The sequence below is a fragment of the Triturus cristatus genome, chromosome 6 (assembly GCF_964204655.1).
Source record: "Triturus cristatus chromosome 6, aTriCri1.1, whole genome shotgun sequence".
NCBI lineage: Eukaryota > Metazoa > Chordata > Amphibia > Caudata > Salamandridae > Triturus > Triturus cristatus.
Genome location: NC_140589.1, coordinates 268149142 through 268173430, shown reverse-complemented (window position 1 = coordinate 268173430; position 24289 = coordinate 268149142). Strand labels below are relative to the sequence as shown.

Sequence of the window (24289 nt, the reverse complement as noted above, 5' to 3'; positions counted from 1 at the left end):
CAGCACTTATTGTGCCACCATTAGAGGCCCTGTAACTTTACACACACACACACACACACACTGCCTTTGCAGGCTGCGTGTTTTGGTGCACAGCAAAGTAAAGAGTCGACATGGCACACATCCCTGTGTGCCATGCCTAAAACCCACTGATCTGGCATAGATCAGTCACCCCTCTAGCTGGGTACCCTATGCCAGTGGTGAGGGTACAGGTGCAGGAGCCCTGTACCCCTACAGTGTCTAAGTCCATTCTTAGGCATTGTAAGTGCAGTGCTGCGATTAAGAGTATATGGTGCTGGGAGCTTGTCATTACGAACTCCACAGCACCATAATGGTTACACTGAAAACTGAGAAGTTTGGTATCAAACTTCTCAGCCCATTAAACCCACACTGATGCCAGTGTGGAATTTAATGAAAAATGCACACAGAGGGCATCTCAGAGATGCCCCCTGAAAAACGACCAGCCTCTGGTGGGTTCCCTGACTGGTACACACCAGTCTGCCACCACGAGACAGGTTTCTGGACCCCTAGGGTAGGAGCCTACGCTCCCTGAGCCCAGAAACAAAGCCTTTCCTGGGCGGAGGTGTTCACACCTCCCCCAGGCCAGGAAGAGCCATCTGTGGCAGGGGAGCTTCAAAGGCTTGGCAGCCTTTGTAATGCGACGCCCAGCTTCTCCTGCTATCAGAAGCAACCCCCTTCCTGTCTCCCCTCCCTTTCGGCGGGAACACAGATTGGAAAAACTAGCCAGCCCAGGAGGTGTGCCCACCTCTGCCAACTCCACCCCTCAGGTGGGGGAGGCGAGTCGAAGCCCACTCTCCAGTGCTCACCATCTGGCAGATGGCAGGCACACCCAAATCAGGACTAGGGATTGTGGTCACTTTCCCAAGTGGGATGAGCACACCAAGGGCGTAGTCACCCTAAGGTCAGTAGCCCATTGGCTACTGACCTCAAGACCCCTAAAACGCCCCCTAAATACAGTATTTAGGGGGCAGCCCTGAACTAAGAAGGCAGATCCAGCAACAACAAGAAAAGAAGATAAGAAGAAAGACTGAAGAGCCATGCAGAGCTAACAAGAGGACGGCGCCCTACAGGCCTGTCTCCCCTCGAACCTGCTCCTGCGAAACCACGGTGTGTCCTGCAGCCAGCAACCTCAAAAACCCTGGAAGACCTGCCTGCCTTCACTTCAAAGACTGAAATCTCCTGTGAACACCGGACTTGTTCAAACTGCAGCTTCTGGTGCCAGCCAGAGACCGCGAATCCAGCCTACTCTGCACCTGCCGAACCCTGCCTGAGCTCGAGTGGAAAAACACCACGAGGAGGTCCCCCCGGCGATCCTGACCCAAGATCCGGTGACCCCTGACCTACCTCAAATCCCCAGACAACGCCTGCAGCCTCAATCCAGAGTACCCCCCCTACCGCGACCAGAGCGGGTAAGAAAATCCGACGTCAAAAGGCACCCCTGCACCCGGCGCCCCACGGCCTTGTGTGCCCAAACCGACGGTGCCTAAGCAACCCACAACATCCCAACTTACCCCTCAAAGTGGTGGTCACACACAGAAGATCCTCGTCCCCGAGCCTGCAGTGTTTCTTTGTCCCGGTGGTTCTCCATTGAAAACAACAGGGCACCCGACCTCAAAACAGCACCCTGCACCCGGCCACCCTAGTGCCGCTGAGGGTGCACCTTTGGTGATACTTTGGTCCCCAACGTGCCCTTGGAGCTTTGCTCCCACAACCCAGTGGCCTGCTTGCCAGCAGCCACCAAGCGGATGCCCCCTATCCCCCTATTGGTTAACCTTGGGCCTCAACACTCTGCATCGGCCGCCCTAGTGCCGCTGAGGGTGCAACAACAGTGCATCACTGACCCTGGGGGACCCCTGAGTCTAACCCCAGAACCTTAACTCCCACAGTCGAAGTGTGGAGTTTTGAAAACTGAAAATATTCTTTAAAAATCACGCGAATAACCAAAACGTAATTACTTACTTGTTTCTAGGAAATGTCCCAGGGCTGAATCTAGGTATCCAGCACTGATTTAGAAAAGTAACGTAAAAAGTAACTTACCTGCAATTTACTGAAAAAGCCTATTCATTCCAATGTACTGTATTTGCTAAGTGTTGCATACTACTGCTCCCCTGTAAATCAAACAAAGTACAATTTCTATTGCATTTTCAAACTGTTCTATATCCAGTAACTTATTACTGAAACATATTTAATGCTTACCTGTACCAGGCTTGCTAGGTTCTAAAAATAAACAACAGTATATTTTTATACAAACACAATTGGCCTAGAGTTTAGTTCTTGAGTGTGCGAATTCATTTGCTGACTGAGTGTGTACATCGAATGATTAACACTGTCCTCTGATGCTGCCTTACTGCTCGACCAAGCTACCACTATTAGAGAGTAAGGTTCTATCTAACTTTAACCTCTGCCTACCTCTGGGGACACTTGGACTCTATACACACTATACCTCATTTTGGTGTAGTGTATGTAGAGCCAGTTTCTTACAGTGAGTCGCATTAGGAAGTGGTTGTTGGTGATTTTTCTGTTATTCCAATTCCAGTCCCAGTGTAGTTCGAATTCACATCCCACATAATACTATTTTAAAAGCTTCCCACGCTACTAAAGGGGAGAAAGCGGTAAAGCTGTTATCTTGAAAGTAATGAACTATGACCACACATAATTCCTCTTGGACAACAGGATCGTCCAAACATATATGTTGGAGCCTCCAACTAGGGATCTGGGTAGGTACTCTTCCCCAATGGAAGCCGACTTCCAGCGTGTTATGGTCTGATAATGTCGTGCCTAAGTATGTTGTGTGATGAACTGAGGGTTGTAGTTAGCTGGAGCACACAAACCTATCCAACTGGACATGCAATCCATGTTGGGGAGAGACAAAAGAATACTTTCATGACTTAATTTTGAGACCTCCAGGAGTGTAACAAGGAACATTCTCACAGCCATGTGTTTAATATTGTAGTGTTTTGCGCCGTGGGAGATGTGGGCAGCGGCGGGTGGGAGCAATTGAGGTCTATATGTAGTGCTCTATTGACGTTTCCCACAAGGGTCCGTGGTATTTCTACCCAGTGCACCAGTTTTAGGAAAATTGAATCCAGGAAAGCAGATTGGTTGACGTGGGGGACATAAATGCTCCCCAAGACCAGGGGTTGCCTCTCTAGTTTCCCTCTAAGATGCACACACTGACCATTGGGGTCTGTGTATTCTTCCTCATTGGTGAAGAGCACTCCTTTTTTGCATATGCTGAGTGATTAGTATGGAATAATTGATCCCTCCATTTGTGTCGTAGCTTAGCCCTCTCCCATGCCAGCAGGTGCATCTCTTGTAGGAATACTACCTGTGCCTAAATTGTGCCTGGACTTTATAGGACTTCATAACTGTGCCCAGTACCAGTACATTCCAGGTGTGAATATGTATTTGCCTTTGCTCATCATGTGTCTGTGTGTGTATTTAATATTTGGGAACCCGTTGGTGACCCTGTTGCAGTGTGGCAGGGTATTCCCAAAATGAGCCATTGCATGGAAACGCCAGTACATAACCCCCACCCCTATTAACTCCAGATCAATTGTCAACTGGAAAATTGACCAAAACCAGTGGAACAAACAGCAAACTGTAGTAGCTGTAAAAAACATAAAAAGAGTGCTGTCTTTGTAGGGTGGATCAAGCATTCGGGACCATGCCATTGTGAATGAAGGGTGCCATATTATAGCCCCCCCATCCAAGTATCTAACCTCTTGTGCAGAGCAAACCATACAGGGAGATAAACCACTGGGTGTTTGTACCGGCCAAGGACTGTTGGATGCTCAGGGTCACTTTGGGCTCCAGGCAAGTGAGCGGAAAGTTTGCTTGCAGTGGGTAAACATCAGAATCTGTCATGCCGATAGACAAAAAGGATGAGAGTGTGGGGTCAGAGTGGACCGAGCTAATCGGTGGCCCTAGGGGGGATCGCCATGGTTCATACTAGTTCATCTGCCATTTGTGGAGTCACTAGATGACCCACACAGGAGTCGTCGTTAGTCTCTGAGTCCTCTGCCAAGTCAGAAGCTCCACCAGGTGTAGATTCAGAGGCCGTCTCCTACAATGCTGCCGCAGCCGAAGTAATAGCTGCTTCTTGCTCTACCTGTATCTGTGACTGCAAGGTGCCACCTCTAGATCGCCTCCCACAAGATCGCCCCATTTGGCATGTGGGGCCGCGCTGCAAAAGAGGCCTCCCCTCCCTCCAGGTAGCTGGCTCTGTTTGATATCTATCAAGCCAAGTCCAGACATCCTCCTGATCCATAGTAAGTATCCGTAATATGTAAGATTGTGGATCGACCAGTATCTTCATTTTTGACAGAAAGAGCAACGTATAGGTCAGTCCAAGCTCTGTAAGTCTCTTTTTGACTCCCAAAAAGGTGTCTCTTCGTCTCTGTACCACCAGTGTGTAATCAGGGAAAATTAGGATGGTGTAGTTGTCCAGGGACAAGGCAGGTCCTGTTCAGGCTACTCGGAGTATCATTTCCAGGTCCTGAAAGTTTCAAATTCTGGCTACTATATTTCGAAGTGGAGTGCCCAGAGGGGGTCTTCTAGCCGGGCCCTATGCACTCTCTCCACCACGAACACTGTTGAGAGCCCTTGCGGCAACTATGGTCTGCAACCAGTTTTCAATGTAAAGCATGGTGTCTGTTCCTTTGAGGTTCTCAGGGAGGCCTATTATTTGAATGTTGTTCCTTCTGCTTCGACCCTTGACGTCTTTTGCACATTGTTCCAAGAAATTGACACGTTCTGTGAGGCCCTCCAGGGTCTTATTCATAGTAGCTGTTTGTGGTAGGAGCAGGTTTTTAAGGTTGTCTTTATTGCATTTAATTTTAGTACAAAGTTTGTGTTGGTCATCAGGTAGAATATTGACGTATCAATTTTCACTTCTAGGGCAGTTTGAGTATCTCCTCTGGCCGCCAGGATTGGGTCCAGCTTGTCAGGGGCAGTTTCCTCAAATAATGTCTCTAAGGGATCTGGAAATCTTGTGAGAATGAAATTGACTTAGCAATCTCGCCAAGTAGAAATTACATGGTCCAAATTCAATGTTTACTGTCTTGATTTTGTTGAGATTATTGATACCCTTTAATGAAACCAAGCACTACTTGAACAATGAAACTTTTAATAAAGACTGTACTATTGATGCAATTTAGCAGTATCTTTTAGTACTTAAACAATGCTAGATACCTATGCCTTTAAACTATCTTGGCAGTTCAATATTTTAGTAGCAATGTGACTACTGATCAACTTTAGCAATATTTGTACTACTTGAAGAATGAGTGTTTTAATAGGGAAAGTTTTATTGATGGTTCTTTAGGGATACTTTGTGCTACTTGCATTATATGACATAACAATGCTTTCACTGATCTTGACTGTTAATTGCTTTAGCAGCAATGTGATAATTGACAAAGTTTAGTGATAGTTTACATCAACGGAATAATGATAATTCTTTTTTTAATTAGGTTATTAGCATTGATGCACTTTTAAGGGATTTTGCACTACTTGACCAATGTTAGAAATGTATAATGCTCTTAAATACTTTGATAGATTGGAAACAACTTATCATTTTATTGTAATGATTTTATTTAATCAGACAATGAATATATTGTACTCACTTAATTACTTGTGAGGACAAAGCCTCTTGGTGTAGCCAGAACTGGGTCACCCCACGGGGGTTCTAGGGTCATCCTTCAGCCCTCTGACTCTACCCATTGTGATCAAGAAGTGTGTGGTTGGAGATGGAGACTGTTAGCTGAGCCCCTTGAAACACCGGGAGCCTGAATGGCACCTGTAGGGCTAGCTCCTTCTGAGTCAGCACAAGAAGCTCTTTTAGGACCACAGGGGTCAGAGACCTCTGCAATTTGCTTGGGCTCTGGCTAGTGTGCCCAGAGCTAGTGAGTGGGCTTAGTCTCAAGTCTCCTCAATCTGACAGTCCCAATCAAGTGCAGGCTTGCGTCCTTCTGTGTGTTCTCCCGGTCCAAGCAAAAAGTAAAGGGAGAGGGGGCTACTGTAGCAATCTGTTGATGTTGCACTATGTAGGCTGTTGAACCTCAGTGGAAGCACTACTCAGTTGCCATGGAATGGGGGAAAGAGCCCAAACTCCTCACCCTATTCGTGGTGTGCTCATGAAATCCAGCTGCGCTGTGGCTGATCATTCTTAGCTGTATTATGGGTCTCCGTCGAGGCCACCGGCGTCTCAGGGTCCGGCATCCGGCGCACCAAGAGACCAACCTTGCCCCCTGGTAGTTTTCTCTCGCACTGGAGGTGAGTGTGTGGTGAGTACTCCGTGCGGGTCTCCACTAGGCCTCCTAGATCTGCTTCTGATGCAGCACTCGTCTGCCAGCCGCAGTCTGTTACAGGTGCCCCGGGTTGGAGAGATCAGCCCCTGCTCCACCTCAGTTCCATCAATCATCTCCAACCAGGAGACCAATAGGCAGGTGCAGTGGGAAATGGAGAGCCACGCTCCTCTGGCTCCTCTTTCTCCCGCGCAAGGGAGGAGGATTGTACTCTCCGCACACAGCATAGACCATGATTAGGACCCGCCACCCGACCTCTGCTCTTCCCATTCCCGAGGGCGTTCACAGCTCTCTGTGTAATGGGGCTGCGACCGTTACAGAATTACTAGTGATTCCCTACGGATATTTGCAGATGACGGGCTGTAGCCGGAAGCTCGCTCAGAGCACAACTGCCATGTATGGCAACTGGACACCTCTCACAGCAAAGGGCCTTTTTAATCATTATTATTGTTAGCAAAAGAAAGGAAAAACAACTATGTGCAACTGTGTGAATAAATCATTCTTTGTATTCTCCTATAGGACTGGATAGTTTATATTTCATGTTGTGAGCTGTAAGTAAAAAGCACAAACAATTTACAGCATCAAACATAATAAAGTAAACAGGTGTGCATTGTTAATAACAGTATGTTTGTGCTTCATATAAGGAATGCTATGATTTTAAGTAAGAAGTCTAGAAAGTGCTTGAATAGTGCAAACATTTAAATAGCAAACAAAAATGTTTTGTCCTCCCACACTTAAACTACTATACTCACCTACCATCTGTCACCTATAAGATCTACCTACTACACCTAACATATCATAACTACTTTATCTACTATGCCTAACATACATATTGACAAAAATAATAAACCTAACTAGCATACCTACTTAACGGCCATAACTAACAAACCTACCATACCTAGCCTATCATGGCCACTTAACGTATCTAATTCACTATAACTACCTACCATACCTATCCTGCCTACACTTGCGTAGTGTGTATATATTTTGTAACTGTCCAGAGGTTGAGTTTTTGTGAAAAAGGGGAAAGTAATGCCTTTGGGGCCTCTAATAACAGCCCAAGGTACTGCATCCTGATACAGAAAGCACTTGTGTCTACCTTGAGGAACCTCCAATAAGAGCCTAATGTATGGAAGGCTACATCACAAAAATGATGATTGCAGCCTTTAAATATACTGTGCTTGGTTGGGAATTGTAGGTTTAATGTTGTTTTCTATTTTTGTATTTTCTTTCCACATTCAGGATTTGATACCAAGTCTTTAAGATTCTTCCTTTTGATTCACTATTTTGTAAATTAAATATAATAACAATGGTCTAAGACCATTTTTCTATCTTCTCTGACCAGTAAGTATTTCTAAATAAATGTTTTTTCTCATCACAATTTTCTCCGATCCTAGATCTATTAAAATAAAATTCTTGAGGCATCACCTGGGCCTTGTTTCATGTGCCTTGAATTTTCCACCCTGGCTGAGGGACCCGACTCAAACCTACTGCTGCCTGTGCAACAAGGGAACAGAAGATCTTTTGCACCTGCTCTGTACCTGCAAGGAGCTGCTGAAGGAAAGGAGGCAGCTGCTAAAGAGTCCCTTTAACCAAAGGGGAATCCGCTCACTGGATTGGACTGGGGCACCCACAGTTGAACTGCAGACTGGTAAACTTTCTTGAGCTAGCAGAAGACAAAATGAAATCGTCCAGGGACCGGAACAGATGTGCGGTCGCAAGCTGACCGCACACTAGGAACAAGCCCACCGAGGATAGAGGAGACACTGGTAATAAACTGCACCTGTCAAAGCCCTGGGCCAAGAGTATTACCAGGTTGCACAAACAACCTTTATCGCACACCACTCAACATTTAGAAAAGTTTTAAGATAAACTGATTGATATTTTATATATATATATTTAAACTTTTTATGTATCCTCATGGTTTTAAATGCGACTGATTTTATGCACTGGTTTTTATTAACTAAGCCATAAGCTTAACTTAACTTAACCTTTCTAAGTCCGAGATGGCTCCAGAGGATCTTGAATTCAGGTGATAGGACAATATCGAATTCTACAAATTAGGAGACATATGGACTTGAGCACGCATGAAATCCTTTGAAGACTTATGGACAGAATATCAAAAGCATAAATACCACTCCTTTTGCTTTTTCCAGCTAGATATATGTTAGACCCCTCCAGGACCACTTTCTGCAACTCCATAAGGTCAGCCCATCGGAGGCCAGGCTGATGCTGGACCCAATGGGCGGGAGCCATATATCGCATGTTTATCCGTCATTGATTGCCAGTGTTCCAGACCATCTGGTCCCCTTGCTGGAGGGGTGGAAGGAGGACTTGAGCCCACTGGATGCTGAATAATGGAGGGAGGACAAAATGGCTCCCAGAACACTTGCTATATTAGCCAGAGTCTAACTATTCCAGTTCCACTACCTACATAGGGCATACTATACCTCAAGCAGCCACACAAAATTAACGCATCCCTCTCACCAACTTTTACTAGATGGCATTCTTCGAGGGGCATCCTGCACAAATGGTATGGGACAGCACAGACATTCAACCCTACTGAATGTAAGTTCAGCGAGCACTGACTTCTGTGTTGGGAGACTTTATATTGTTTCAACATATTATTCAAACCCCTGACATTTCAATATATTATATTATATTTTGCCAATTCCCCCATCACTTAGACAGTTCTAAAACAGCAACAATCAGGCTGAGAGGTATTTCCCTATTTCCTCCGTCTCACCTCCTTGGCGACTGTTGTGCATTTTGAAGCAACCTGACGGACCTTGAGAAACATCTCCAACTCCCACACCCCAGGATAGAAAGCCAACATCTCCACATCCAAACTTTATAAAGTAACAACAAACACACATGCAAAGCCACACATCTGACTAATGAGGGGGTGACCGCCACCGTATTCTTACCCCCGGCAGCACACCATACCACCCAGCCTAGCTTACCACCTAAAGGCTCATCCATGTCTTCTTATCCATTTCATAGCATAACAGGATGGCCCCTCCTCTGCAAAGCCACTGGTCTCATTTTTCTTGCATCACAGAAGTTGTATCCCTCATCATTCAGATAATATCTTCTGCTGTGCAAGGAGTAACCTGTGGCAGCCCGAGTTTGAGTCCAGTTTACAGAACGAGTGTGTATCGTGCATGTTGGTTTCTGCTGGGTCTGATAGTGGGCTTTCTCCAGCGGCATTTAGGTTTGCTGCCACTGCTACCCCCTTTATTCGACCCTGTTGCACCTGTGCTTGCGGTTGTTACATTCCATCAAGCAGAGCAATTCTTCCCTTGGCCCGCGCTGTTTGTCTCGTGTCCAGGGATGTCTTACTTTGTGGCTGTCATTCAATCCATTCCCACGCCTCTTGAGGGGAAGAAATCAAATTTAACCCAACCTTTCATAGAGAGTCTGGTTTCGCCGGGAGCAGCATTGCATATTGGACTTCCATTTGGCGAAGTTGTTTCTTGGCCTGGATGAAAGATGCCTGCTGTTTCAGTACTTCTCTTGTAAAGTCTGGAAACACCACTATTCTGCTATTGTCTAACAGTTCTCCTTGTAGTCGTGTTTTGCATTATTAGTATTTAAAATGCAGTTATTAATTCAAGTACTGTGAGTTCTACATGAATATATGACGTTGCAACGCAAACAATTACAAAGCATGCTTTTACAAAGCGGTTTTTACATCGCAACTACCATTACATTGCATGATTTTACAACGCATGCCATTACAACGCATTTTTTAAAACTACCATTACAACGCATTCCATTACAGCCCATACAATTACAACACATAATACCTTTAAGGCAACAGTAGGGTAAGTGTTGGATAGTGTAGGGGTAAAATTTACTATTTCCACTCCAGTGAGTGCAACAGTAGGGAAAGTGTTGGATAGTATAGGGGTAAAAATTACTATTCTCACTCCAGTGAGTACAACAGTAGGGAAAGTGTTGGATAGGGTAGGGGTAAAAATTACTATTCCCATTGACCCCAAAACCCATATCCACCCTAAAACAAAAAAATCTCTATTACTTACCTTATAATGCGTAGTAATGGTATGTGTTGTAATGGTTTGCGTTGTAGTGACATGCATTGTACTGGCATGCAAGGCTTGCGATGTAAAGGCAGTTGCGTTGTAACCGCTGTGTTGTAAAAGCAGTGCGATATAATGACTGCGTTGTAATAGATGTTTCCCGTTCTACATATTTGTCTTGAATATAAATTAGATTTATGCTTAAACATGTTTACTGAGGTCTATCACTACATTATTAGAGATTTCCATCTTTGGTCTGTTTTTAGGAGAGGAGTGGTTCGCTTTCAACTTACTTTGGGCTTGTAGCTGAACAGCTTTGGGCCTATGAAGGGTTTTGAAATATGGCAACCAGCACCCTGGGCAAGCACCCAGCCCTTTCCAGACCAGACCACTTCCTTGTGATTTTACACAAACTGAAATCTCATGCATGCATATGTAAATATTTGGTAATACTGACATGGCGCGTTTAAGACAATGCTTGATGAAACTTGTCTGCCCCTTGACTTGCACTGTAGTGGGGGCTATTTAAGGAAGAACAAAAAACATGTAATTAAATCATATAGATTCAACGAAAAAGGGTCTCCCGTCAAATGAGTTTGTTGGTATGTAGTTATGTATCAGACAGCATTTACATTATTTTGGGTGCAATTTAAAAAAAAATGTGTAAGAATTGGCAACCCAATTTACACAAATAGCGAAAATGTAGTTGACATCTTACCTGGAAGCTTTAAAATGTTAACGCTTTTCCTTACACGTTAATGCCCACTAAAGTGTATGTGACCTGGCATTACAACTTTTCTTAATAGCTTGTGAGAGCTCATAAAAACGAGCATTGACAATGACAGTAAGCCTGGCTTATGACTGAGACTCCTGGATGCTTCCACCCATTCACTCAATCATTTATTATCCTTCCACTCTTTTTTTTTTTTTTTAAACATTTGTTTATTCATTTTAACAAAGGAATCGTTCACCATACACAGGATATCGTGTTCCCACATCATCAATCTGGTCTCCAGAGAGGTCCCCATTCCTATCCTAACATATAGTTCCAGTCTGCTACAATAAAGTTCAATGCAAGTCGATAATTCAGAAGAACACAAACAGCTCCGACATTAGTGCAGGACCATCATATTCGTGCCAATGCAATAAAGTTCCAGTCCAGTCAAAAGCCTTTTCGATGTCCACTAAAAAAATTGCGGCAGTTGATCTCGTATAATTGTCAGCTTCCAAGACGCAAAGCAGTCTGCACACATTAATCGCTGTATGTCTTTTTGGAATGAATCCCGCCTGGTCCTCATGAACCAATTGGGTCATGTAGGGGAGTAGACGGGTCGCTAGTATTTTGCTTGAGATCTTGTCGTCAGTGATAAGCATTGACAGAGGCCGATATGCAGTTCTGTCAGAGGGCGTCTTCCCTGGTTTCAACAACGGGACTATGAGTGCCTCTCTGGTAGTTTCCGGCAGGTACCCTCGTCCTTTTAGCCTCGTTACAGAGGGTTACTAATTTGGGCGCCAGCATATCTATGTAGGTTAGATAGAACTCGATCGGTAGACAGTCCGTTCCAGGCGTTTTCTTGTGAGTCATGCGTTTAATTGCCCCTCTGACCTCCGCTAGCGTGATAACCTGTCCTAACTGTTCAGCCTCCGTTCTATCAAGCTCTGGGAGAACAGCCCCCTCCAGAAACCCCCTAAGGATGGTTTCATCGAGCCGCAGCTTACTCTGATAAAGCACCGCATAGTATGCTAGGAATTGCTCATTGATTCCCTGCTGCGTGCGATGAAGGCCTCCCGCCGGGCTAGACAGTTCCAGTATCGAGGATCCCCGCCTCTCAGGGTTGGCTAACCAAGCCAATAAGGTGATAGATTTGTCTCGCTCAACATGAGCACATGCAACGTATTTTTTGTAATCATAGCACCGTAGTCTCTCAGTTTCTAGTGCCACTGCTTCTCTCGCTTCCAGCAGGTCCCTATGAGGTTGCCCGGGCCGAGCCCGTTCCTGGTCCCGGAGATGCCGCTCCGCGTCCTCTAAATCTTGGAGCAGAGTTTTCCAAACCCCAGCCACATTTGATATGCACAGGCCTCTCACCACTACTTTGAAGGCGTCCCATTCAATGGCACTTGAGGACGCCGTGCCCTCGTTCTCCAGGAAATACTGCATCACCCCAGTTTTCACCGTGTCCCGGAAAACAGGATCCTCTAGGAGCTCGGGATTTAGCCGCCAATTTGGAATCACCTGAGTCCACTGAACCCTAATCAGTAGGTGGTTATGATCTGAGATTGTCCTGACAAGGTATTCGCTGTGTGTGACTTTGGTGTGCAATTCTGGGGAGCAGTGTATAGCATCCAGCCGAACATGCAGTTCGTGGAGCGCCGAGAAGTAAGAATAATCTCAGTCCGCTGGGTGCTGTGCCCTCCAGGTATCCACCAACCCCCAGTGTGCCTGCCAATCCCTCCTGACTCCAGCTATTTTATGTGTAGTGGCCGTCAGAAGAGGTGGATGGGATTTATCCAAAAGGACATCGGTGACTGCATTAAAATCTCCGCTGATGATCACATCACCTGTCAAATACGGCGCCAGTTTCCCAGACAGTTGGGCAAAAAAAGTTGTTTGGTCCACATTTGGTGCATATACACTGCCCAGCGCCACCTCCCTACCGTTAAGTCTACCCAGCGCCATTACATACCTGCCCTCTGTGTCTGTAATCTGTTGTACCAGCTGAAAAGGGACCCCCGCTCTAACCCAAATTGAAACTCCACGCGCAAAAGCGGAATAACCTGTGTGGTACAACTGGCCTCTCCATCTACGCTGCAGCGCCTTGCCCTCTTGCCCCGTGATGTGAGTTTCCTGGAGGAAGGCCACTAGGATCCCCCTTGCACACCAAATAAGAGTGTACTTTATATTGGCGATTCATCGTATGTAGACCCCTGACATTCCATGATATGCCTTTTAAATCCAGGTGCGAGCCCATTATGTCATCTGTACCCCTCCAATGGTGCAAATGCTAATAGTGCCACGTCTGAACCCCCACGAAACAATCCCAACACCCCAACTCCCCATCCCAAGGACAGTAACTGTGGAACAAGCTCCCATCCAAATTATTATATAACTAATACTATAGGAAACCTCCGACTAGTTCAGAGGACGTGGTGGACGCGGCCGATCCAGGACTCAAAAGCCAGCTTGCATTGCATCAGCTGCAACATGACACAAACATCACTGGGACCATAGGTGGAAAAAAAACAACATTATAACCTGAGCTATTAGATAGTCACAAATATCATCACCTGCTCACACAATATCATCTACGCTTTGAGGAGTTACCACCAGGGGTTTTGTACTGCTCCCATTCGACGTGTCCGAGTCATTGTCGTCTAAGTCTCTGGCAGTACCTGCGCCATCATCGGTCTGATTGGGACTCCTGGTCTGTGATAGAGACACCACAGCTCGCAACGCTGCTGACCGCTCTCTTGATGCTTGCGTTGTGCTGGGTTTCATCCGATCTCTCCTCCGTAGTTGTCGAGAGCCATGTGCCCCTGATGACTTGTTCCGCTGTTCCGAATCCTCATGAGCCGCAGCTGATGTCAATTCCCCTTTGTAGGCTTCCAGCCAGTCCCACACCTCAGAGGAAGTATCAAAGTAGTGAGTGGTATTATCAAGGGCTATGCGTAATCGGGCCGGGAACATAAGGGAGTATTAAAGCCCTTCCTCTCTTGGGGCTTTCTTGACCTCTAGATAGGACGTTTGGCTCCGCTGCACCTCCAAGGTGTAATCCGGGAATAGGGTGACCTTGCTATTATCCACGAGGAAGGGACCATTCACCCTCGCTCTTTGCAGTAATATGTCCCTGTCGCGAAAATGGAGCAGGCGGCCCACTATCGGTCTCGGGGGCCTTCCTGGAGCCAGGGGTCTGGCAGGCACTCTATGGGCTCGCTCCAGCGTGTAAAATGTGGTCAGCCCCTCAGGGGCCACTACTGTTCTGAGCCAACCTTCTAGGTAGGACACCATGTCGGCCCCTTCAATTCCTTCCGGCAGCCCTACCACTTGGACATTGTTCCGCCTATTGCAGCCTTCTGCATCTTCGGCCCTACGTTCCAGCATACCAATTCTTTCAGTGAGAGCATGCAGTTGCTGCTCCGTCGCCTTTTGCGCTGGCCGCAATTCCGCCAAAGAGGTTTTGTTGCCCTTGACCCTTTCCGACAGTTTCTTGTGCTCATTGCGTAAGAGTCCCAGGCCCACCGCCACCGTACTTATATCCTGATAGAGGGTGGCTTTGGTGTCAGTGATGGCGTCCAATATCTGCTTCAGCTGCTGCTGAGTTGGGTCTCCCGGGCCCGACTGTGAGTGCTCATTTGCGCTGTCCTCAGGATCCGGCGCAGTCCCTGCCGCTTTAGTTTTCGGCTTGCCCATGCTTGCAGTGCAGTCCACGGTAACAGAACCCTTCTGACTCCCAGGGACGTGCACAGGCGGGCCTCAGGGTCCCTCTAATCACCTCGTCCGGCCCGGGTACAACCAGAGGGGACCGCCAATCCCGGGGGGGTCGCCCGCGCTGTATGAAGATGCTTCAGGCTCTTCCCCTCCCACGAGTAATCCACAGCGCTTCCAGTCAGCAATGTAGCTTATCAGCCCTCCATAGCAGGTGGTGGAGCAGCCATTAACCAGTTCCTCACACCAATCGTCGCCAGCTGTTCAATGTTATAATTTGGGCCACAGCTCCTTAGGTAAGGCGCCCTCCAGCCGCAAGGCAGCACCGACCTAGCCCCTAGGCCCGCTCTCAAAATGGCAGTCTGGCCGTGGTGTGCAATATCGAACCCAGCTGTCTAGTAGGCCTCCAGGACCCTCCACTGCCTAGTAAAGGGGGGGGAGCGCTGCTGTACCTGCTCTGTGATTCCAGTCAGGGCCCTGATCATTGCAGGAGAGTTGTACAGCAGGAGCCAACCTGCAATAATTTCCAGCCTGGTCGTGCTTCGCAGTGTCTCAGGTCCCAGAACCCCGATGCACGCTGAATGCTCACGTCAGTGGCAAGCCCGTTTCAGGGGCCTCAGTATCCGTGCTCTGTATGTGTCCCCCAGGGCCATACAACAGGAAGGCCCGTGCAGCAAAGAGGCCCGCGGCTCGTGCAGTTCCCCAAGGCCGGGGCGTCACGTAACCGGATGGCTGCCACAGTCCTTCGGCCTCCCTGACTCCTCCCCTCGGGGTCGGCGCCGGAGTGCATCACCTTACAATGCTGGGTCCGGGGACCGCCAAAGTCAATTCCCCCTCGGTCCGTCGGGTCTCCAGACGCTCAGGCAGCTGTGAAGCGCCACCTCACTCTCCTAATCGGTCCGGGTGACAAGATAATTAGGCAGCCGGTGCGGAGCTCTGGACTCAGGTGTCCGACACAATACTATACTCGCCAATTAATGAGGAGTCACTCTTACCTGCCATGCCAGACCCAGACCTGCTGGCTTTACCAATGCATGATGCCATGCCTGCCGGCTTTACCAATGCATGTTAACATATATTTTTGATGTTCCTAAGATTTTAATATAGAACAAAAAAGGAGTTTAACAAAATTCATACCGCAGTGTGCATGACTGTGAATGTAGACATAGCAACATAGGTGTGTTAGGTACAACATTATTAAACACAAGCCTTTCCACATTCACACTACTCAGTGAAGGGGACCCTTACAACATTTGGCTGGAGCGCCAGCCAGATAGCCTTTAGCCACATCTGTTTTGTATTCAGTTCCCAGAGAAGCTCTTCAGTGGCACTAAAGTAGAACCCACCGCAGAAGCAATGACCGGTTTCAAACACACCCTTGAAATAAAGGGAGTCATTTGATAAATATCTGTGACAATAAACCACACAGCGTTCTCTGCACATGCCTGCCTGATGAGCGATGGTTCTCCTGATATACATCATTTACATAATTATGGAGTCAAAATGGTATATGAAGAATTATAGGTACTTACCAAACACAGAATACTGGTGACTAGCTCCAACTGCATTTACAGAATATATGTGTCACAAGAATAGAGACATACATGTCAGCATTATGTAAGGAGATAAATGACCTTTGTGTTTACTCTATGGTTCATTTTTACGCCTCATAAGTGGTTGTGGCTGTGTGTGTAAAATTGCTGACTGCTGCAGACATTATAATATGGAGCATGGAACCATTAGGTAAGCTGGTTGCTTTGGTTTGTGCAGAAGTGAATCTCATTCAAATCTTGCTCTTGGGGTCCTGGCAAGCTTAGCTGTCCCTCAAGACGGTATATATCAAGATTCATGGAGACCTCCTTTGGATGGTTCCCGGGGTTCACCTTTGGTACACCTCAAGTTGAGAAAGGACAGAACGGTTTTTATTTAAGGGCCAACAATCCATATTGCATCAGCACTTCCACTGTGTCTCAAGTGTTTTATACTGTAATGATTTTAAGTAATTGTATGCCTAATACATTTTTACTTACACTGTGTCTCACTAGTGTACACCTAGGCTGCCATAGCCCTAAATTCTTTAAAAAGAGCAAATAAAATATGCATGGTGTTGGTAATGTTTGTCCAGCTTGTGACCAAATTCAAAAGATTGTGTCTGGAATCTACAGCGTTTATGACCAAGGGGTATTCATATGCATAACATAGTACCAATTCCAGAAGACTTAGCATGATGAAGGACAATATATTCGGTTGAGCACTAAGTGATCAATCTCTCATTTTAATTGATTAACTCCATATTGTGGACAGAATGTCGATGGTAATGTGTGAATGTGACATACACAACAGAAAATCCAACCCTGGGTCGGTGGAAAAGAAAAGGATGTATACTTATTTTAATTCAGTAGGTGCTACTACCCTTGGCACATGATTGTCTGTACCACTCATTCCGTAATGCACGTGACTGCCAATTGTTATTGTTATCCGGAAATAATGCCTTTATTAATACCCCTACCAGGGGAACCCAGGCTTTCTCTCACAGCCTCAATGTGATGCAGAACTGCATCCATTATGGTATCCACACCCCCATCGTGATACAGAAGTAACTGCACCCCAAGCTTCCACCATAGCTCCCTAAAGCCTCAACCTGATGCAGAGCTGCACTCAAACTGTGGCCTACAGCCCCAACCTGATGTAGTCCAAGCTGTTGCCTCAATTCAGTCTGACGCAGAGCTGCACCCAAGCTGCTGTCCACAGCCTGCAACAAATGTAGAGCTGCCCCACAAGCTTCCACCTACAGCTCAAAACTGTGCAGAACTACACCCCAAGATGCTGATGCAGAATTGAGTGCTCTGGGGTGTTTACGGATTCCCGCCAATACTACTAGAGATTTTACAAGCTAGGACTGAAATTGCTTCAGGCACCATGCTGGGTGCTGGGATCCCCATGCATCCTTTCTGCAGTCTGCCCAGGAATAGATTGGGGAACCTTAGCAGCCCCTGCAAGAATGCTCAAACAAGCCCACTCTCTTCATCACCTTGTGCATTCTCTCTCTTTCCATCCATCATTGTGTAGTCGTCTCTCTCTCTCTCACTAGCTCTGATCACTTTATTTGTACCTTCCCCTTCCCTCTCCTTCTCTAGCTCTTGAAACCTCCACAGCTTGCTGCAATTAACCTCGGGGACCAGTGGAAAGGAACAGAGGCACCAGGAGTGGCCCTGGGATTTCAAAATCGGCCTCCTGTGGCTCCAGCCCACCGAGTAAATGCCTGGTGGAATAAAAGCCTGTCCGGCCCTGAATATGATCACTAGCAAGTGGAAAGGTAAACTCACAAAGCAGATATATCTCTCCCAAGACACACACAGAACATCTGTATCTTATGGATGCAGTGGTATTAAACAACCCTTGGGATGGTTTAAATGTCATTAGAAAAACAGAGGTGCGGGCAAACTCATGTAGTATTCAAAACTCCTGCAGGATCTCTTGCTTTCATCTCTGTTTTTCGTAGCGGCATTCTAAATTTTCAATACTACCCATTCAGGAGGTGATATTCTGGTAAAACAAGCTGCTTTACATTCCTTCAAGATTAAGCCTGAATGCTGCTCTCCAGAGCTACCACTAGGATAGCTTTCTAAAGGTTATCTTTGACCTCATACATCATAAGGGTCGTGTGGACTGGAACAAGGTGCCCATTTTAATTAGTGGACAGCATATACCAAGCCACCTTCTAACAACCTGTCTGGCCAATACAACGTGGTAGTTATGCTTTTAACTATACACCTTTGCCAAGTGAACAAGACTTAATATTCTTACCTGAGCACGTCTTGTTATCTTGATTCAAGATATATCCTTCAAAGCACTTGCAAACGTAGGAGTCAACTGTAGTAACACACAAATGCTGGCACCCATGGTTTCCTAGATCACATATATCCAAACCTGTCAAAAAACAATTGAAGGTACATAGTTGTGTGAATGCTTAGGTCAACATAATTTCTTGAACATCAATTGCCATAGGTTACGTTGCCCTCGCCAGTAAGCATCTAAGGGCCTAATTCAGAGTGTGGTGGACAGGTATTGCCACAAACGTGATGGATATCCCGTCCTTATTACAAGTGCCATGGGATATAATAATGGTTATGCAGTGTAGCCATCTGACAAACTCTAAATCCGGCTCTAAGGCCATGAACTTTCTCATAATTCTATATGATACAGAACATCATAGAAGTGGCATTTCTAGTTTCATATACAATAAATGATTTGTATTAAGTGCTACAGAAGGACATCCAGGAAACAAGAAGTCCGACCTCTACGGGCAAGTTGGGTCTAGGAAGACTATCTACATGAATGATACTGACATGTTTGTAGAGTATGAAGTAGAACAACCATTGGTGGAGTACGAAAACAGAGAACCCAAACTTCCCTAAACAAAGCAAATAGAATCCCCCATATCTTGCAGTATGAAGGAACCACTTGTGGTATTGTGATGCTGCTCCTAAAATACTGCTCTTTGACACATTGTTTTACACCCTTCAGGCTGTGGCACTCGTGCATGCCGTATTTACTTCACATTTATGCCACCATAGCAGACTTCCTTTAATATAATGTAATTGCTAAAACAGTGCAATCCTGCAAAGTACGAAGCTACACACTAGAAACCTACGGCGGTAGATTGAAGATGTCCTCTCCAGAGGGAGCAAAAGTAGGACTGGACAGAAGATGGAAGAGAGTGCCAATGTCTGGGGTAAACAAGTGGTAAATAAAGCATATAGAAAGGATAGCATAAGTTACAATTAATGTTATTATATTTGTATTTGCATCAGAATGGTAAAATTCCTATAGTAATAACATGCAATGTCGTTATTACCCAATCCAACACTTAGACACATATATAAACATCAAAAGGTACCCGAGGTGCTCTAACATGCCATTTCCTCTCCTTTCAGTAGTGGGGCCGAGCACATGCATAGGCCTGCCAGGATGTGCCCAGGGATGTAGGCAACAACATGAGCAATGAAAAATAGTCAAGTGATAAAGATGTAATTTTAGACAAATGGTATTCTAAAAAGAGTAAAGATGTATTACCTACTCAGTGAAAAATCGAGGGTGTGCATAGGAGAAATTGCAATACAAAAATAAACATAGTCTTCCAATAGAGACTGCAAACCAGGGAGACATTCCCTAACATAAAGACTCTTTAATATGTTATGTTATTTCATGTTATGTTATGTTACTTTCTATTTGCATAGCGCAAACTACCATTGTTATAACATCTCAGCGTATTCCCTAATGGGACTTATAGTCTACAGTGGTGAAAAATGGCCAGGCCAGGCCAAGAGGAGATCTGGATGTAAGGAGAAGAGGGTGGGATCGTTGAAGTATTTTTTAACCAAACTCTTAAATTACGATATGTGAAGTAACCGGGCTTTCTGCACAAATCACAATTAACTGGGCCATTCATAATGAGGGCCTTTGTAGTAGAAAAGGTTCCAGAAAGGAACAGGCACTGTCCAAGGAGGATGCAAGGTCCTCCAATCAACATGAGAGTCTCTCCGACGTAGTTCTTGTTAACTCATGACGGTTCAGGTCAACTCCCCCTGCTTCTTCATCCTCCACATGCTTCGTAAGATATTCAAATGGCAATTCAAAGCTCCAGACGCACCATCACCCAGGCCTTCATCTCTAGCCGACTGTACTACGGCAACACTCTATACGCAGGGATTGCAGCTTACCTCCTCTGACAACCACAGACGATTGAGAACACCACAGCCAGACCCATCCTGGATCTCCCTAGACAAACCCACATCACCCCCCACCTCAGGGAACTCAACTGACTCCCTGTACAGAAAGGATGCCAGTTCCAGCTCCTGATTCATACATACAAGCCCTACACAACTGTGAACCTGCCTACTTAAACAACTGTCTGAACTTCCATCAGCCCACTAGAACTGTCTGAACTTCCATCAGCCCACTAGACACCTCCGCTCAATGTCCCTTTCTCTACCCCTCACCCCCACAACCAACGTAGAAGATGCGGAGGTTGCTCCTTCTCTTACCTAGCAGCGAAGACATGAAACAAGCTATCCTTTCATCTATCGACCTCCCCATCTGTTCCAGAATTCTTGAAAGTCCCTGAAGACCTGGATATTCAGCTAATCAATGGGACCCTGCCAACACCTGGATACCCTCATGGGTGACAAGAAGCACTCTACAAATCTACTGATTAATTGATTGATTGATTGAACTCAGTGCAAAATTCTCTCTTGTAGGAACTGGTCATAGTTGAGACCAATGAAATCTCAACATCCAGTGACAGAGTCAACAAATGTTTGTAATGAGGGTCTTTCAACATCCTGAGGATTTTCATGGATTGAACCTCCAGTGTAGAAGGCCAAATGGAAAGTCCAAAGATCAACAATATGGAATCTTACTGTTGTTTTGTTCAGCATGCTATAGTGTTTTGGAATCGTTTGCAGTGCAGTGGTTATTCAGCACCATTTCACTTGCTCCGACTGGGCTCCATAAGTTACTGTGAGTTGTACTCAGAGATTGAAAATTATCAAACCGTGGTGATGCACAAAATGTAAAGTTCAATCATGATGGCGGCAAAGTTGGCAAGCCTTACTCAAGTTTGTCCAAAGTGATATTTAGCTTCTAAGGGCTTAGATTCCCTGCAGCTGGATGTCCTGCCTAGAAAAACACAATGGAAAGACTTTCAGATGGAGGGAAAAGCTGTCACGTGTGAGGAGTTTTCACTGCTACCATTCAAGACTGCACTGAGCCCAGAGTGGCAAGGGGTAGTCGCAACAACAGCTGTCTGGAAGGTCCATGGGAGTTCCTTGGCATGGACATTTTAGGTCCCCTTCTGGATTTCAAGGGTAATGCAAAATGTGTAATTGTTCTTGTTGACCTTTTTTCTAAAATGCCCAGAAGTAGCACTACTACGTAAAATTGATTCTCAATCTGCCATTCATTTTCTGGAAAGAGTTTTCATTAGAGAAGACATTCATAAATCTTTGCTCAGTGATAATGGACCTCAATTTGTATCAGAGGCCAAAGAAAATTCCTTCTTAGGATTCTTGTTAAGCATAAACACACCACACAACATCACTGTACTAGTAATGGAGCGGTAGAGTGATTCAACCAGGTGATATAGGGGAAATGTGCAAATGGCTAATAACAGTGAAAAGAATTGGGAGAAAGAACTGAGTAAGTTGATTTGGGCATATCGTATTATCCCCATACTAACAGGGCATAGTCCCTTTAGAGTGTTGAGAGGTTGAGAATCTTACACTAAGGCCAATATTGTGTGGATGTTTGGAAATCGCCAGGAAGCATAGTCTCTTTCTTTTGAGAGAGAAAATATTAAAAAAGCACAAGAAATCTAAAAGGAGAATTATGATAGGAGACATGGGGCCCGATGTATGACCAAGAAAATTGCACCCCGCAAATTGCGACTCTTTTGCGAGTCGCAATTTGCGAGGTGCAACTTCCGATGTACAACAGTGTGTTTGACACTGTTTGCGATTCCCAATGGGGCCGCAAATTGCGAGGCTCATTAATATTCATGAGCCTCTCGCACTTTGCGAGCCCATTGGGAATGACAGGCCCTCCCAGGTATGGTGGCCTGCTGGACTCAGCAGACCACCATGTCTGTGACTGCTTTTATATTAAGCAGTTTTTTTTTTGTTTTGTTTTTAAATGAAGCCCATTTTCCTTTAAGGAAAACGAGATGCGTTTAAAAAAAAAGGAAAAGTTTTCATTAAATTTTTTAGGGGCAGGCAGTGGTCCCTGGGACCACTGCCTGCCCTTAAAAAAATATTTTTGGAGACAGTAACAAGGTGTAAAGGGTACTCTTCCAAATTGCGACTCCATTACCACCCTCTTGAAGAGGGTGGTAATTTGCAAGTGTTTTGCGACCGCAATTGCGGTCGCAAAACATTCATACATGGCTTAGAGAGTCGCTATTTCGAAGGGAACGCCCCTTCCAAATAGCGAGTCTCTAAAAACGTGTTTGTACATGTCCATGCCAATTTTAGCATGCGCAAACGGGTCGCTAACCCGTTTGCGTATGCTAAAATTGGTCGTACATCTGGCCCCATGGTGTCAAAGATGTTGTTCTTGATCAAGGTGACTGGGTCCTGTCAAAGCAGCAACTAAAACCAAGAAGGGTCAAGTCAAATTCAATAAACCTTTTCAAGTAATTAACATCCATTTGATATTCAGGGAAGTTGAGTGATGGAAAGGTTTGGCACTTAGGTAGGTTACCTAAGAGTAATAAAGTACTGTTAAGGGAGGACTATGTGCCCCAAGCGTAGTTGTGGATAACTCCCAAGTTCGGGTGTGGGATAATTGATTGCAATGGAGGAGAGAGAAATTATGAGGTTATGTCAGAAAGCGTTTTAATGGACTAATATTACATTTCGTCTTCTAATAGTATATGAATGACTTTATTGTTAAAGGGGTACTGCAGTGTTCACTTCTACTAGTTTCCCCGTGCAAACATTGTGTATCCAGGGAGATGGTTCTATAGTGCTGATGGAAGGGAAGGCATTCTGTGACTGGACGCTACAGTGGAAGGTTGTATCTGTTTCCTCCTCACCAATAAAGCTCTTTGTAATCATTGTATATCAGCCTCTTCATCACAGCCCCTCAGAGTAAGACTTTTAGTGGGAGGACAGTGGTCGAGTCATGGCTTCCTTGTGGCAACAGATCATTTACATGCCCAGAGCGACAGCTTAAACTCACCCAAGCTGTCGGATGAGGCCCCCTATTAGCTCCCTTCTTTTACCTCGTTAAAGGTGCCCAGTTGCTAAGTCCTGCTGAGAGAAGACTGCGAATGACTCTTGTTTACAGATTCTAATAAAACCCATGTTGCATTTATCCTGTCTAGGAGCAGGGACTATGGGCAGCATGAAGGGAAACAATTACAATAATAATAAGTGCATCCCTAAATCTGGTACAGAAGTTTGCAGATTAATGCAAAGGAATAGCTTTCCTCTCTTTGATGCAGAGACTGTCACAATTACACTTACACTTATTCTCAGGGAGCGAGTCTCAGTGTCAGCAGGCGACCAAGCCATGACTTTGAACCATTCCTCACACTTTAAAATCCGTGTAAAAGTTCAATATCCCACAGCGTGTTCATGACCATAATCTAGTAGTGAAATATTCATGGTATCTTGGCGGAAAAATAGAGCTACTTGTTTGCATTCTGATGCAGTAGGATAATGTATGTAGCTCCGTCTCACGCCAGAACAAAGATAGATTATAACTCATTCGAAGCAAGGGTTTTCCGAAGCCCCTCCTGTGGCCAGAGGACCCCGAGGTATCATCCTCTCGATCATTGGATCTAGCTAACGACTTTTGGGAAAGCACTGACTCACTATTCAGTTCCACCCAGAGGCAATGCACCCATGAATAATAGAAAAAAGTAACATTACCAAACTTCGAACTCATTTTTAGGTCTCGCCTACGTAGCGTGCATGCGTTGCCTAGGAAAAAGACCTTTA

General features: G+C 45.6%; 1 protein-coding gene across 1 annotated transcript in view; it reads right to left on the bottom strand.

Moving 5' to 3' along the window:
* Positions 1-24289, bottom strand: part of MATN3 (matrilin 3) — a 137808-nt gene that overhangs the window by 47020 nt on the left and 66499 nt on the right. The window contains exon 3 of the mRNA XM_085610630.1: positions 18594-18716. Coding sequence (XP_085466756.1) covers positions 18594-18716 — 123 coding nt within the window. The remainder of the gene's footprint in view (positions 1-18593; positions 18717-24289) is intronic.